The sequence below is a fragment of the Microcaecilia unicolor genome, chromosome 2, assembly GCF_901765095.1.
Source record: "Microcaecilia unicolor chromosome 2, aMicUni1.1, whole genome shotgun sequence".
Lineage (NCBI taxonomy): Eukaryota > Metazoa > Chordata > Amphibia > Gymnophiona > Siphonopidae > Microcaecilia > Microcaecilia unicolor.
Window position 1 is genome coordinate 147,885,222 of NC_044032.1, and position 16,122 is coordinate 147,901,343.

General features: G+C 41.0%; 1 protein-coding gene across 3 annotated transcripts; it reads left to right on the plus strand.

Moving 5' to 3' along the window:
• Positions 1–1,630: 1,630 nt before the first annotated feature.
• NR2F1 (nuclear receptor subfamily 2 group F member 1) lies at positions 1,631–14,429 on the plus strand. 3 transcript variants are annotated; one of them, XM_030193385.1, is made up of 3 exons: positions 1,631–3,368; positions 5,474–5,998; positions 10,822–14,428. In XM_030193385.1, exons 1-3 carry the CDS (start codon positions 2,933–2,935, stop codon positions 11,100–11,102), a joined length of 1,242 nt encoding a protein of 413 aa, XP_030049245.1. In that variant the 5' UTR covers positions 1,631–2,932; the 3' UTR covers positions 11,103–14,428. The 3 variants fall into 3 exon arrangements, with proteins under 3 accessions (XP_030049245.1, XP_030049244.1, XP_030049246.1); XM_030193384.1 differs by having other exon boundaries at positions 5,471–5,998; positions 10,822–14,427; XM_030193386.1 differs by lacking the exon at positions 1,631–3,368 and adding an exon at positions 4,686–4,819 and having other exon boundaries at positions 5,471–5,998; positions 10,822–14,429.
• The last annotated feature ends 1,693 nt before the right edge of the window (positions 14,430–16,122 follow it).

Here is a 16,122-nt window from a genome sequence, read left to right on the forward strand (position 1 = left end):
CACAGTTCAGGTTGTTACTATAATTATTTAGAATTAAAAGAAAGGTATTGCTTAATTAACATTCACTTCACGGGAGATTGACTTTGGTTTCAAGATGGTTTTGGTCGGTTAAAACTTTAGGTTCACCCTGGGTGTAGGTACTTGTTTTTCTTTGTCACACTCAGCAGCACACACCACAGACTCCAAAGAGTTAGCGTTATCTGAGGACAGAGGAGTAGGTGGATTTAAACTTGAAGATCAGCACGCTTTAAAAAAAAAAATAACCATGTTTTCGAATGGGATTTGTGACTACATTCAGCAAGCATGGATCCCCGCTGATCTGGGGAAAAATGAGGATTCTCCATTAGGGGGTAAGTAGATTTACCCGTTTGCAACGTTCACGGCCTCACAGTAGTAGGGCTCTGGTCGCTTACTGTACGCTAGATGGCAGCCGGATCCAGCTATTTCGAAACTGAAAGGCAGTTGAGTTAACAGAGATTTTTTTTTTCCTTCTTTTTTACTGGGACTCTCACTCACACAAGCATTGATCTCAGACAACAAAACCAAGAACTTACTTTTGTTTTATTGATAATTATTGGAGCATTGCAACTGTTTGAGCAGCTTCGACAGCAGGCTGGAAAAGAGGGGGGAAAAAGTGAGACCCATGCAAGATACAGGAGTTGTATAACAAAATTTTAATAATTCAATCATCCAATCTATTAGACCACAAATTCCCCTAGAGTCACACACACACACCAAAAATACCCTTGGAAAAATGGTAATTGAAAATATTTTTTTTTACATTTTACCCACTATGGTAACAGTAAAGCAAGAAAGGTGAATTTTAAGAAAATAAATATGTCCTTTTCATTTATAATGAGGGAACTGCGTAATTTCGGATACTAGGGGAAAATAGATCACTTAAAATGGATTTCCTAACTGAAGTTATTTACTTTGCTTTCAGCGTTTCTCTTTTCCCCTTTTGCATCCCCCTCCCCATCTCTAATCCCGCAAGTTCCACCCTCCGAATATTATCTTTTTTTTTTTTAGTTATTGTATTGTATTTTTCTCCGAGACCGTCAACGACCCATGCTAATCAAGGTCTCCAAAGCAAATAGCAACGGGGCAGGCAGAAATGAATGAAAAGTGTGCTTGCCAGAACACCCCCCTTCTCTCCTCTTCCTCCTTTTCAAGTCGTAGGTAACAAGGCAAAAGACTGAGAGACGGAAGAAAAAGGGATGAAAAAAAAAAGTGCTGGAGCCAATGGAAGGAAGGAGGCTTGGCTAACCTTAGCCTCCCATTTTCTCTCCCCCCAATTCAGGGCTCTGACCAGTCAGTCGCCTTTGATTATCAGTTGCCAGCAGCCCCCTCTTGGCTCCTTGACATGAGCACCATATAAGGCAGCGATCTCCATAGAAACGTGTCACTTTCAATAGTAGTGTCAAAGTTCACTATATACAGACATTCGCGCAGATCCCCCTTTCGGAAACATTGCTCTGCTAGTCTTCTCGTTTAAACGCTTTCATTTTTGGGTCTCTCTCTCTCTCTCTCTCTATCTCTCTCTCTCTCTCTCTCTCTCTCTCTCTCTCTTTCTCACTCTCCTCCCCCCCCCCCCCCCCCTCTCTCTCTCTCTCTCTCTTTCTCTCTCTCCCCCTCTCTCTCCCTCTCACTCTCTCAGTCTCTCACACACACACACTCTCTCTCTCCCTCTCTCTCTCTGCTTCTTGCATATTCTATTAGTTGTGGGGATTTTTTTTCCTTCTTTTTTTTTTATCCCTTGTCTCTTTCGTTTCATTCTTGCAGCAGAAGGTGAAAGTACAAGGGGCGCCTCGACGTCGTTTTATTGTTATTTTTCATTATTTTTTTGGTTTATTATTATTTTCTTTTTGAATGCCGCGGTTTGCTTTTTGGTGTCTCCAGGTGATTTTTATTTAAAAAATATTTAAAATATATTTATAGATATATATATTTGGCAATCTCTTAATTTTTCGTCCTCTCCACTCCACTACCGGCACTGTAAAGAGGAGGAGAAGAAGAAGGAACAAGAAAGGGATGAAGAGGATTTACTGCTCGGCATACTTTGGATCTCTGTATTTTTTGCACGTTGTTACTGGTCTAATTTGACTTCACTGTGAAACCGATTTCTGAGCATATTTTTCTTTTATAAAAAAACATACAATTAAAGAAAGAGAAAGAGGGAGAGAGAGAGAAGAAAGCAAGCAAGAGCTCTTGATCGACAGGCTCCCGCTTTCGCCAGGCTGCTTTCCTGCATGGCTGACTCTGACTGCGCCTTGCCCTGGACCTGGCCCCGGACACTTCCATACCCTGAGCCTCTGCCGCCCTGTTAACATCCGATTTGAATTCTTCAGCTCTGGAATCCTCGCACTCCCGCACTCCCCTTCCATCTCCAGATGGGTTGGGGGTTACCGATGTCCTTCTAGTCCCTCCATCTCCCCCCAAACCAACCTAAGTAAGAAGCCGCCGTTGACTGCAGCTCTTCCTCTCCAGAAGCTGCAGCAGCCAGAGCCGCGGCCGGAGCCCTTCCTCCTTCCCCCACCCCCCCCTATGCGGGCTGCAGAGCCCCCGAGAGCCGCCACTGCTGCCCGTGCGCCCCCCAGCGCCCCCCGCCGCCTCTTCCTCCTGCCCCAGCGCCTAAGCCCCGGTCTAGCCGGCCACCCCGCTCCCAGCGCTGGCCGCCACGGGAAAACAAAAGGAGCCCCGGGCGACGATAGCAAGCTGCAGTGCTGAGATCCCCCCCCGCCCGTGATCCGGATAGAGAAAGAGCAGCCCGAGCTCTGCCGGTGCCCCCAACCCCGTGAGCAGCCCCCATTTCCCCTCCCCCTCCTCCTCCTCCCCCTCCTCCCCTCCTCGCCCCCCGATCCCTCTCGCCACTTCCTCCGCCCTGACCGCCGCCACGCTCGCCGCGCTCCCCGGCACCTTGTGGGCCCGAGATATGGCAATGGTAGTCAGCAGCTGGCGAGATCCGCAGGAGGACGTGGCCGGGGGCAACCCGGGCGGCCCCAACCCGGCGGCGCAGCCGGCCCGCGAGCAGCAGCACGCCGCCTCGGCCGCCCCCCACACCCCGCTGACCCCCAGCCAGCCCGGACCCCCCTCCACCCCGGGCACGGCCGGGGACAAGGGCCAGCAGCAAGGATCGGGCCAGAGCCAACAGCACATCGAGTGCGTGGTGTGCGGGGACAAGTCGAGCGGCAAGCACTACGGTCAGTTCACCTGCGAGGGCTGCAAAAGTTTCTTCAAGAGGAGCGTTCGCAGGAACTTAACGTACACATGCCGTGCCAACAGGAACTGTCCCATAGACCAGCACCACCGCAACCAGTGCCAGTACTGTCGCCTCAAGAAGTGCCTCAAAGTGGGCATGAGGCGGGAAGGTGAATATTTCTTCTGCTTCCCTATAGATCTGTACAAGTGTGTGTTGTGTTCGTGTGTATCTGCTGTATACAGGCTAGGATTTGGGCGACTATCCCTTACCTAAATCCTTACTCTCTCAGTCATTAATTTTTCTCATCAATAATATCTGGCTGGCTGTATTTAGGTTCTCTTTGTGACCCAGTTGCTGGAGATATCGTTATTGTAAGATGTGCTGCTTTCATTCTTTCAGCCTTCCACCCCCCTGTGCCCTTTATTTTGTTTTGCTTTGCTGCACGTTTTGGGAAAAAAAAAAACTTTCCTGTGGATATACTGCTTTCCCCCATCTTCTGTGAAGTGAGAGAGCGTATACATACAAACATGCACACACATTGTAAGCTTTGTGACATATATGACAAAAATGTGCTATTCGGATCCACAGATTTTGTCCCCGCAATGTGCTAGTACCAGGAGCTTAATTCTGGCCTGCTTTAACTCGTGGAAAGTTAGGAAAGAATCGTGGCTTTGCAGATCTGTGATTTTTTTTTTTTGTTTTTTCATATGCCACGCATTGTTTCACTTTAGGAAAATCCATTTTCTGTTCTAAATTTACAGCACATTAGGATGATTCACCAGTATCTAATTTACTCTCCATATTTTGCACCAGCTTACCAAAGTGTAATATCTGGTCTCCAAATTGAATTAACATTTGACAATAAAATAAACCTATGAACAGGTTATCATTAAATATTGTATTCCAAACACATGCGCATTAAAAGATATAGATTAAATCTAGAGCACTGAAGAATCCTGCTGAAACGAGCAGAGCTATTTATGTGTATATGAGTGTGCACTCTTAAATGTCTTAAAATAGTAAATTATAAAGAAAGAAACTCTAAAATCCAGAAAGACTGGCATCTATGACGACTTCATTTGTGGCTTCTGATGCGTCAGTTCCCTTTTATATATGCACCCGAAAACAACTGACTTGTGCCTTTCTTTTAACTCCAAATCAACTGAAAATTAACTGAGATGTAGGATATCAATGTATATTCACTTGATATATGAACGATAGATCAGTTAAGAAAATCCAAATCATGTTCCAAGTGTTAACATTGAAAATTGTGAAATTCTCACTGATTGTATTCTTAATATTAAAGTTGTTTATAGGGCAATTTAAAAAAACAAAATGCTGGCACAGATGAAGTAAAACAGAGAGAGAGAGAGAGAGAGAGAAAGAAAGAGAAAGAGAGAGAGAGAGAGAGAGAGAGACATCTAAAAAAACTTTGGTCAGCTTTAGGAACTCCAAGTATGCTTACGTTTTGCATTCAGATGGTTAATGAATCCAGTGGGTTTTTTTTTTCCTGTTGCAAGCTTGAGCACTCAAATGCTGGCTGCATGATTTTGCAGTTGTGACGCGCAGCAAAGACAATAATATACAGCTACCCCTTTCTTATACTAATGTTTGGCTATTGTAAGTTCAAACATTTTTTTTTGTAAATTAGGACATTTTTCCCTTCTGCAGGAAGAACTCGGGTATTTGCTCTGGATGATTTTTCAGATTACTGCGAAGTTATAGGGTTTAGATGTGATTTTTCGTGCAGATAGTGGCATACAGTTTACCTTTCAGTCTACCCATGAAACATTTTTAAAAAGATAAACCATATTATCTAAAATAAGTTTAATTGTTTTAAAATTTAAAAAAAAGGATTCCTTATTAACGTTGGAGTTTTAATGTATGTAATCTGCGCCCGTATTTTGGATATTATTTCTGGGATTCTTTTGTTACACATGATTTTTGTGTTATTTTCTTGTTGTTCCCATGCTCAGAGGAAAGGAAGCTTTATGTGTATGTGTATGTGTGTGTGTGTGTCTACACACACTGCTGTATATGTGTGTATACACACTCTTACTGCTGTATGTGTGTGTAGACAAACACACATACACACACACACACACACACACACACACACTTCTGAAGAAATATGCATTTGCTTGAATAAAAGGCAGAAAGACTATCGTGTTTCCATGGATAATGACAATCTCAGGGACATATTTGCTAGCCTGATGTATTTTTCCCAGCCCTGGTTGCACATTTCCTCTCCTTTCTCTTTCTTTTTGTCAGCGGTTCAGCGAGGAAGAATGCCTCCAACCCAGCCGAACCCAGGCCAGTACGCGCTGACGAACGGGGACCCGCTGAACGGCCACTGCTATCTGTCCGGATACATCTCGCTACTGCTGCGGGCCGAGCCCTACCCCACCTCCCGCTACGGCAGCCAGTGCATGCAGCCCAATAACATCATGGGCATCGAGAACATCTGCGAGCTGGCGGCCCGGCTGCTCTTCAGTGCCGTGGAATGGGCCAGGAACATCCCTTTCTTCCCAGACCTGCAGATCACGGATCAGGTGGCTCTGCTCCGGCTGACTTGGAGTGAGTTGTTTGTGCTGAACGCGGCCCAGTGCTCCATGCCTCTGCACGTGGCCCCTCTGCTGGCCGCCGCCGGCCTCCACGCCTCCCCCATGTCCGCCGATCGAGTGGTGGCCTTCATGGACCACATCCGGATCTTCCAGGAGCAGGTGGAGAAGCTGAAGGCCCTGCACGTCGACTCGGCTGAGTACAGCTGTCTGAAAGCCATCGTCCTCTTCACTTCAGGTGAGAGCTGTTCGGGGTGGGTGGCGGAAGGGGGAAAGAGGGGCAGAGGAGGGAGGAGGGTGGTATGAAGGACTCGCCAGCAAAACTAAGATACCACACTACCTCCCGGAAAGGGGAAGCTGGCACTGGCAATGCAAAATAGTGGCTGAAATCAGAGCTTCCGGAGAATGGGGACTGGGCTAGGGATTCTCTTCCATCCCTGGGTTTCTAGGTACTCAGGGTCAGGGTTGAAGAGTGGCTGCCGACTGTTCGATTGTTTAGTTCTTCTAGTGCCATTTTATGGGTGGTGTTTCTGTAGTCTGTTTTGATGAAATTCATAATCACTCGTTGGCCTGTGCGTGTCTGTAGCTAAGCTATATTGTGCATGTGTGTGCCTGATGTCTGTATGTGCTGCTCCCACTGTTAGCTTCTTTCTTTAGTATTTTAGGGCAAAACAGATTGGGGAAGACTAAAAGCGAAATAAATGGTGTGCAACCCAGTTATTTTTCTTGTCGGAAGTCGTTGGCAGTTGTGAAACTTATTGAGGATCATTTTTAACCCCCCCCCCCCCAAAAAAAAAAAACCCTCAACAAAGATTTAAAGCAAAAACAAAAGCACATTAGAAAATTGAAAGTAGGAAGCAGAAGGGGGTTATACCAGTATTGGACAGCCACTCTGCACTATGCAAATAATCTAAGTACTAGAAATATAACCGGCTGATTGGAGGGGGAAAAAAATCCAAATGTAGGAATGAAACATACATGTCTGTATGTTAACAATTTTCCTTTTAAGAGCTAGAATTAGGTCTTGCAACTAATAAAGCCTAATAAATGTCTCTTAAAGTCATCTTTGTGGTGCAAGTTGTAACAAGGAAACCATGCAAATCTCTAAGTTCGTGTCCTTGTAGGTCTCTGGCATGTAAACACAGCACTGCTTATAGATCCCCAACCTCATGGCTATCACCTCACCCTTAAAAAAAAAAATCATAATCCAGTCAAAATGTGGATGGCTAAATAGTTGTCATTAACTCTATCTTAAAACTAGGCAGAATAAATATTAAAGGTATTCTTGAACAAAACTAGCAAATCGTTCAAGGGCCTTGTTTAACAGTAAGCAGTTTTGTAATCCCTCAGCATCTTAGTTGCCTCTCATGCATGAAAAATAGTATTTACAAGGCATTAAATGACTCTTAAATTTGTACAATATTGTAATGTAGCAAATGTAGTATTAATATCGATTTGAACATCAAATAATTTATTTAGACAGAAGGAGCTCATTTGTATGCAGGGCGGTCAGAGCCACGTTCTTTGACTGCCCCCTTGTACTTTCAGTGCAAATGCAGTCTTGGGAGTGTTGGAGGGGAATATTTCTTTGCAGAGGGATACAGTGCAGAGCTCTCAAACAAAATATAAAGATTTACCGAGCACCCACTTGGACATTTTAATGTATTTTATCTTAATAAGTCTTCCTGATGGAAACCTGTTTTTCAAAACTGACAAAACAGACTGGAAATACACAGTTTAGATCAGGGCGATAACTGGAGATAGATCCCAAATGCTCACAAACACTTTTAATGCTAATTCGGGGTTGTTGTTTGTTTTTTTTTTAAAGATTAATCAAAGACATGGGCCAAATTATACCAAACGAGTCTTTGGCCCAGGTTGAGGCGTTGATTGGTAAAGGAACTAAGTTAACTTGGTTTGTTTTTGATGTGATGGGGGGGGGGGGGGGAGTCCCAGAACCAGACAAACCAGGCATTTGACACAAACAGCAGTTTCTTTGTGTTTCAAAATACTCCCTGTCGCGGCTGGGTGGAAATTGCAGGTGCAGATTCCATCATCTTTGGACTTGAACGTTTTAAACGTAAGAAATTGGGATAACAAAGTTATTAAAGAAGGGTGTCGCTGTTTATATATATATATATATAAGAATAGGACATTATTACTATTTTAAATGCGACTGGAGAAAATAAATTGCCCTTGGAGCTGTCCGTAGTGATTTACCTTGGTGTATCCCCTCCCTATCCCCCCTCCCTTAATACACACATTTCCAGTTTAAAAAAAAAACTTGTTTTGACTGCCAGCCAGAGGGGAATTCATAGGAAGCTTTGCTCAAAGTCATCCAACTTGTAAGCTACTAGTAGCTGAAAAATCCCCTTTATACATATGTTGTGAAAAATAGTTTACTGAGACTGTAGGTATTGTAGAGCCAGGGTGGGGTTCTCCTTTCTGTGGATTTTGCAATTAGGTTTCAGGAACTATTTTGTTCAACTCTTAATATTCTGGACCACTTCCAATGACTAGGTCATCACCCAGACTTCCTTATTAATTTATACACCAAAAATAATTCTTCAACTACATGAAAGCTTCCTAGAGTTAAGGCAAATACAATAAATCCATTCCGGGTGATAACTTTGATTTCTAGTTACCATATGAATGCGTTTGCATTCTCTAAGTATTAAACTTTTCGGAAAGGCTGCTATGAAACTGTCCAGCTGTGCTGATAGAGCTTGATAGCCCTAAGCAATAATAACTCTTTATTTACTTTTTTTAAATAATTCTTTATTTACTTAATTTTCTTTATAAACTGAACAAGGTGTATAAAAAGTTTACATCCAGTAATAACTGAAAATCAGCGAAATTGGGCATCATATTTGTAAATATACACCCAGATATTTTATAGAAATGTATTAAAGAACAATTGATGCCCAGGTTGCCTTTCTTACCAGAAAAAAATGCAATCATTTTCATTTAACACAACATCATTTAATGCCACTCCTGTCCGGTTTGGGAAGAAAGGGGACATTTTAAACGTTTAAATAATTTTTAAAAATAGCCATAAATCTAGGTGTGGTGATTATGTATTCATAATATTGTACAATTATGTTCGAGTAGTGCCTGGCTTCAGATTTTGAAATCGCCAGATACAGCCTCTTCTGTTCCATGTTTTTAGGCCAAATTAGCACAGATCATCACACTACCAGTTGTCCTGCATGTACACATGCAATTATAAATGTCTGCTACATTTTTAAACGTGATGTCACATATAGGACCTAAAAATATACTTAGTGGGTCCCGTAGCAGCTCTCTTTTTCCTATAACGATCAAATAATGCAGATAATCGGCAACGCATACGAAAACGTGTAGCTTGCAAATGCGTATAAACAAATAGACCAGCAGGTCAAGGGTAGGCCCGGTTTGTAACATAGCATTTAATCTACAAACAATAATCCTGAACTGAAGCTAAAATACAGGGGACAGATAACTGTGTATCTGAAACATACACCGGCTCAATACGTTTTGTGAGGAAGTTGTTGAATTATACAGTCAGAGGTATTTGTATTTGCCTTCGGCCATTGTAACGCGGAGAAAGGTGTTTATTACGAAATCATTTCCTTTCAAATTCAAACACACCTCTTCAGCCGTGCTTATAAATTGAGGTGTGCTACACACACACACACACACACACACACACACACAAGTCGTAACTGCGAACAACAGCGGCGTGGCACTTTCGCGTCCCCGATTTTGTAATGTCCTTTTTTGGGGCCATTTACACTGCATCAAGTTATTCAGGGATCCCCAGACTGATAGAACTTAGCCTTTGATCTGTAAGAGACCGCACAGCTTTCTGACGGTTCTCATTTCTGCCCCTCCTGTTTTTCCCCCCTTCTAAATAGTTATCTTTAATATAAGGTGAAAAGGAGGGTATGCTAGAGACAGGATGAATCTATCAAATTTCAATGGCTGTTTTTTCTAATTTCTCCATCTCAAGTTTCTGCCTCTGGTAGATCGCTATAAGGTAATCCGCTCTCTACCGATTCATTTGCTTATTAATACGAAGTGGATTAGATGATAAATAAAAAATATATATATATTTTCCGTGATTCTAAGCTAAGAAAGCCCGGACAATGCTGACACCGTAGGCGTGTGTAGCTTTATGGTGTCTGTTAGCTGCAGATGCCTCCTTGCAGCAGCCTGGTGTAACTAGGCCATATCCTTAGATTATTATTATACAAATATGATAATCTGTTCGGAGAGCGGCTCTGAGGATTTCTTTCCCTGCCTTTCAAAAACAAACAAAAAAAAAACCGCACATACTACTGTGACCGTTGACTCCATCAAAACCAAAAGAACCAAGGCGCCTTGCTTTCTATTCGTCTCTTTCATGTGCAGTCCAAGGTGCTGCTATGGTTTGAAAAAAAAAAACCCTAATGTAGTCGCTGTTCTCCCACGATTAGCGATGAATTTCTTTTAACAACAATAAACACGAGGGGGGGGGGAGGAAGGGAAGGGGGAAGCTCAGGAGCCACCGAGTGAACTGCCACATTTGAGATTGAGGACAGGTTGCTGTGTTGAATGAACATGGCTTCAGATAATTTCTCTCTTTTATGAGTCCATTCAAAAAAGGTGAAGGAAGAAAACAAAGGGAAGAAGGTGCATGGGGGACTGGGTGAGAGGGGAGTGAAAGCTTTGAAATATGCTGTCTAGTTTGCTGTGGGGGAGGGGAAGGCATGTAGTTTTCTGATTGTGTGTGCGTATGCATAATGTGTATATAATTTAGAGAGAGAGAGAGAGGGAGAGAGAGATCGAAACTGTATAGTTAACGATTTTTGTGCCAGTTTCTGTGTCTGCTGTGTGACTGAATTTGTGAGCAGAGGTTGTTTATATGCGATTGCGTGTGAGTGGCAATTATGTGAGCGCCTGTGCTCTTTTACAGACAATTGTGATTGTGATAGTGGCATGGGTGGGTTTGTTTTAAGGGCCCAGCATCACGATTTATACTAACTGTTTGCCCCTTTTTACCTTTTCCCCCCCACCCGTATATGTGCGATTGCCGAGCAGATGCCTGTGGTCTGTCAGACGCAGCCCACATAGAGAGTCTACAGGAGAAGTCTCAGTGCGCCCTGGAGGAATATGTCAGGAGCCAATATCCCAACCAGCCCAGCCGCTTCGGCAAACTGCTGCTACGGCTCCCCTCCCTGCGTACTGTCTCCTCTTCGGTCATCGAGCAGCTCTTCTTCGTCCGATTGGTAGGTAAAACCCCCATAGAAACCCTCATCAGAGATATGTTACTATCCGGGAGCAGCTTCAACTGGCCTTACATGCCCATCCAGTGTTCCTAGAGATCAAAACCAAACACAAAGTCACCACAGAGGACCACAGTTTTGGAGACAAAAAAAAAAAAGAAATTGAAACATAAACTGGTTTAAATGAGTGAGGAGTAAAGGACCATATTAAAGACTTTTTTAGGATCTGTGAACCTGCCTCAAAAGAACAAAAAAGAAAGAAAGAAAAACCTTGGGTCTATGGAACAATTTGGAGAAAAAAAATTTAAAAAGAACCATGGGGTTTTTAATATAACAGGAGAATGGACCTTCTTGGATTTATTGCAGACATGCTATGGATATATTCTGTACAGAAAAAAAAAGAGAACTGAACTGAATTCTGTGTAGAAACACAAACACTTTACCACGAACATTGTTATTCATTTTGTAAAATATTAGCCTTTATTTTCATTTTTTGTAAAATTGAAAACATTGTATGCGCATAAAGAAAAAGAAACAAGACTTAGGGGAAAATAACATTTTCCAAATAATTATAAAAAAAAAATTTGTCCTGTGTCTATGTATCTATATCTGTTTTGTATTTTTTTCTGGTTCCAAACCAGGTTTCCTGTGATTCTATACTAATAATTTTTGATATAACCCTTTGCTTCTTATACTGAGTGCGATATATGTTGTCCAAGCTATGTTCTTCAAGAATTAAAATTGAAGTGAAAATTTAAACAAAAATAAAAGAATTTAGCAAAAAAAAAAAAAGTTGAGTCTGGTTGCGTGAAACATGCTAAAATAGCACTTGTAAAACGACTCTTGAGTTTGCAAAGGGTTCATTGCAGTGCACTGGACAGGGCGGGGACTCTCGGGGCATTTCTAAAGTTATGGAAGCCACACAATGCCCGGTGACCAGCCCCTAGCCAGGAGACTCTGAAGCTAAGTAATGAGACTCAAGAAATTTCACTCGTACTTATGCAATATCCTGCCCATATGTCAGCGTCAGAGATATTGCTGCCTCGTGCTGCTCAGCTTCTTCTTTTTTTTTTTTTTTTCTATTAGAATTTGCACTAAGTTCACCGATTCCTGCTCACTTTTACATGACACCAGAAGTGGATTCCCTATATATTCTGCCATCACTGTGTGCAGGTGTGCTGGATAAGGCATAATTATTTGTCTTATTCATGTGCTGCAAGGATGAGGCTTATCCAAGGCTTCAAAGACCTCACAATGGACATTATTATTTTGTGGCTATTTTTCTGCTCTGGAGCATCAGCACTATTTGTTCTTCGCTCTTTTAGGGGCAAAGGCTATTCCAAAACCTATTAGTGCAGTAATCTAACCCTAGGTTTTTCTCACTGGGTGGTGTATATATCTCATACGTTTATTTTATTGCAGATGTATGAAAGGAGAATTGAAACTGTGTACTCACCAATTCCCTGCCTCCCTCTCCAAACACTGCGACCACCACCACCACTATCCCTTCCTCTCTCAATTTTAATTTAAAAATCGTTTCCATAATGGAGCTCCTTTGAAGGTAAAGGCTTCACAATGCTTATGGCTGGTGGTGCAGGTCTCTGTAATAGCTTTCAGTGCATTAATGTTTTATAGAATCCCAGACAGAGCTGTAAGAGCACATACTGCCAAGGGAGCTCTTTCTTAACGTATTAATAAAGCCGGATCTTTAAAATAACACCTCCAAACAAACCCAGATGAAGCAGGATTTTCAATTTGAAAGCGTCATTGGCAATGTTATTCTTTTAATTTGCTGTCCATACTCCTCCGATTTTTTGCATTAACAAGAACCTTCAACCCAATCCGCTTGGGGTTTTTAATATTCTAAGCGCATATGATACAAAGCAAGGGGTATATATGCACATATGTGGATAATCAATTGTAAAGGGTTATTATATGTATTCCCAGTACTTTTCCATGTGGAGACTTTGTAACCATAGTGATTATTTGCAACCTGCACATGGAAGAGCAGGATGTGAGAATTATTCTCCTACACCTGGCTCTTCCGGTTTCAATTGCTTTATTCAGAATATGATATATTTAGCAGGTGGATTGTGTACTGGTGATCCGCAAGGTTGAGACCAAACAATGACATATTTAATCCATAAATTCCAAATATACAACATGGTCTTGAATACTTATTTGGTAGTGGTCTTAGTTCTGTTTTGCTTTAAGCACACCATGATATTTTTCTCCACATTACCGCCCCACCCCCCACACCACCACCACCACCTCCATCACCAAATGAGATGGAAATATATTCATGACGGTGTTATCCCACATATACCAAGAGAAACATTTTCAGGTCAAGGTATTTTTTTCGGTTAATTGCAGTATGTAAAAAAAATTTTTTTTTTAAACGCTGAAAGGAAACTTCTGCCTGAAGAAGCTGAAACTGACTTTTTCACTGTGAGGAGTACGAATTATGCAAAGTGTTGTGTTGGGGTTTTTTTTTTAGGGGGATGGTCTTCGAAAGGCTTAAATATTAATGTCTTTGTTCCTGGGTATTTTCCTTAGTCACCGCTAAAGCTCCGGGCATTCACATTTTTTAGTAGAAAATATTGCTTCTTCTGATCGCCATTCAAGTTTCAAATATACATATGCTAATATGGAGCATTAGGTGAATTCCTGATACATTTCAGATGATTTGCTTTCACATAATTTACTATCTTTCAAATTGCTTTCTGGTAGTTCTGCTACTGTGTAGTTTTGGTTAGGCTTAGGCTTATTCTGTTTCCGATGCAACCCTCCAAGAAGTGTTAGTAGTTTTGGAGATGTTTTTATTTACTGTACTGTGTTTAACTACAGAGTAGCTTGGTAATATCTGTTTTCTGTGAGGACGTTTGAATTTGCAGATGCTTCAAAGTACGGCCTGGCTAAAATACTAATAGTAATAATACAATACCAATATTAATAGTGCTACTTCTAAAATAAAATAAAATAAAATAAACAAAAGAGCAAACTACAGAATAATATCACCAGAGAATAAAACCCTCAGTAAAGAGAGAATATTTTCAAAAAGATGCTAAAAAGTCAAAGTCATGCAAAATGACACATCTTTACTACTGACTTATAAGCTCATGTGCAGTCTGAATAATGGATCAGAAATTTTACAAACCCTAAGTTTACCTTGATGAGTCAAGAATTTGCCTCTGAATTATGATTGAACAGTTGACTGATATCTTGACTTTGATAAAGTGGACAATTCAATAAGCTTTGCAAGCTGAAAACGGAAGTGTATCAACCCCGTTTTGGTTAAGTACATTTTTATTTAACCATATTTCAGTAGGTATCCTCCTGCTAACTCCGAGCATGGCCATTTAAAGTACGCAGGCACATATCTTTAAAAGCTAGTTGAGAATGTTTTAAAATGTATATATCTATATAGAAGTTCAGTAACATAAATATATATATATATATTTTTTTTTTGCTCTGGTACAGCAAAATTCAGACTTTAATAATGTCTTTCACCGGCACTCATTCTTATATAAAATTGTGTTTTCGTGTTCAATAAATAATGTATTTTAGCCAAAATGTGCTGTTTCGGGTTATGTTAATGCAGACTAACTGTTCAAAGCAAAACAGACAGGGCACCAATGGAGAAAGGAGGAAAAAGTTTTCAATACATAAAATATTTTATGTACAATAACGTCCTTTATTTGGACTACTATCTGTGAGACCTGAACGTCAAATAGTTCCTTATTAACACAAACTCTCACTGAGCAATTGAAAACTTCACTCATTTGCAGCAGATTCAAATTGCTGTAACCACCAAATTTACTTTAGAATATTTTTTTAAGCTATATCACTAGGTTTTCTCCCAGGAATTCTAGAAACTTGAGACCAGATATAATCAGCTTTGGAAAAGGCGAAATAGTATTTAAAAGCTCACACAGCAGTAATGAAATAAAAATAAAGAGGTGGAAACCTTTATTACTTCTGCAGGGGGCAGTTCCTCCTTTTTTATGGGTACTTAAAACAACTGAAGAATTAACATTTACTTTTTTTTTTTTTTTTTTATGTTTCTTAGAACTGAATTTTCATCCTACGTGAATTCCATGCTCATTTGGTCTATAGATATCATAGCCGCCCACTTCTCTGAACAGGTTTCCAGCAAGTTTTGATCATTTTAAAATTAGCCTATCTGGGAAATACTTGCATTCAGTTTTACACAGTTTTACATCAAAAGTGTTTGAGAGAATATATGTTAATTTTAAAATGCCGTGCTTCAGCTATAGCTATTTTATAAAAGCTCATTTTTTTTTTGTTCTTTCAAACATTTTCCTCTGCGCATGGAGAATGTTTTGTTACCTTTCCCATCACTAACGAGGTTTTCATCTCTGCAAACCGAGGATATATGCAAAAGAAAGAAAAAGAATCGCTGATGGATCTGGGGGGCACAAGTGGAACGTAATGAAACTCTTATTAAAGTGCTTGATCAGGATACTTGGTGTCGCCAGGTCTTTTACTCAGGAAGGCAAAGAGTTTTATTCCTAAATGAGTTAAAGAGTTAAAGAGCCATTTACCTCTGTCTTCTTCTATTCATCAACCCACAAGTCCGGAGATCCTAACATGAAACTATTTGTTTGCTTACACAACCAGCTGGGCGCAATTTCACGTCTGAGATATCTATCTGAAAGCGTCTCTCATTTATTAAGCCTCCTTGTCAGCGAATCCATTTTCCCCAACTTTTTTTTCCTCCATTTCGTTTATTTTATGTTCTTTTATTTTCATTTTTTAAGTGTAAAAGGAACTGATTTCTTCAAATATTTCAACACGGTTGTAGTTAGAACAGTTAGATTTATCACAAACATTTGAATAATGAAAAGAGGAAAAAAAAGCGAGGGGGAGAGAGAACGGCAGAGATCGTCCAATGCCACCACCCCACAGACAAAGGTGAAAAACACTGCAGCCCTGTCAACACAAAGAAACGCACTCTGTGTGTGCATCTGTTCGCCTAAGAGCAAAAGAATAGCTGAAATAGCTGTGTATTTTGGTGTGTAATCTGTGATGCAAGGTGCTCTACCTGTAATAAACCTTATTCTTGCTATTACAATGCAAAAAAAAACTTGGAAAA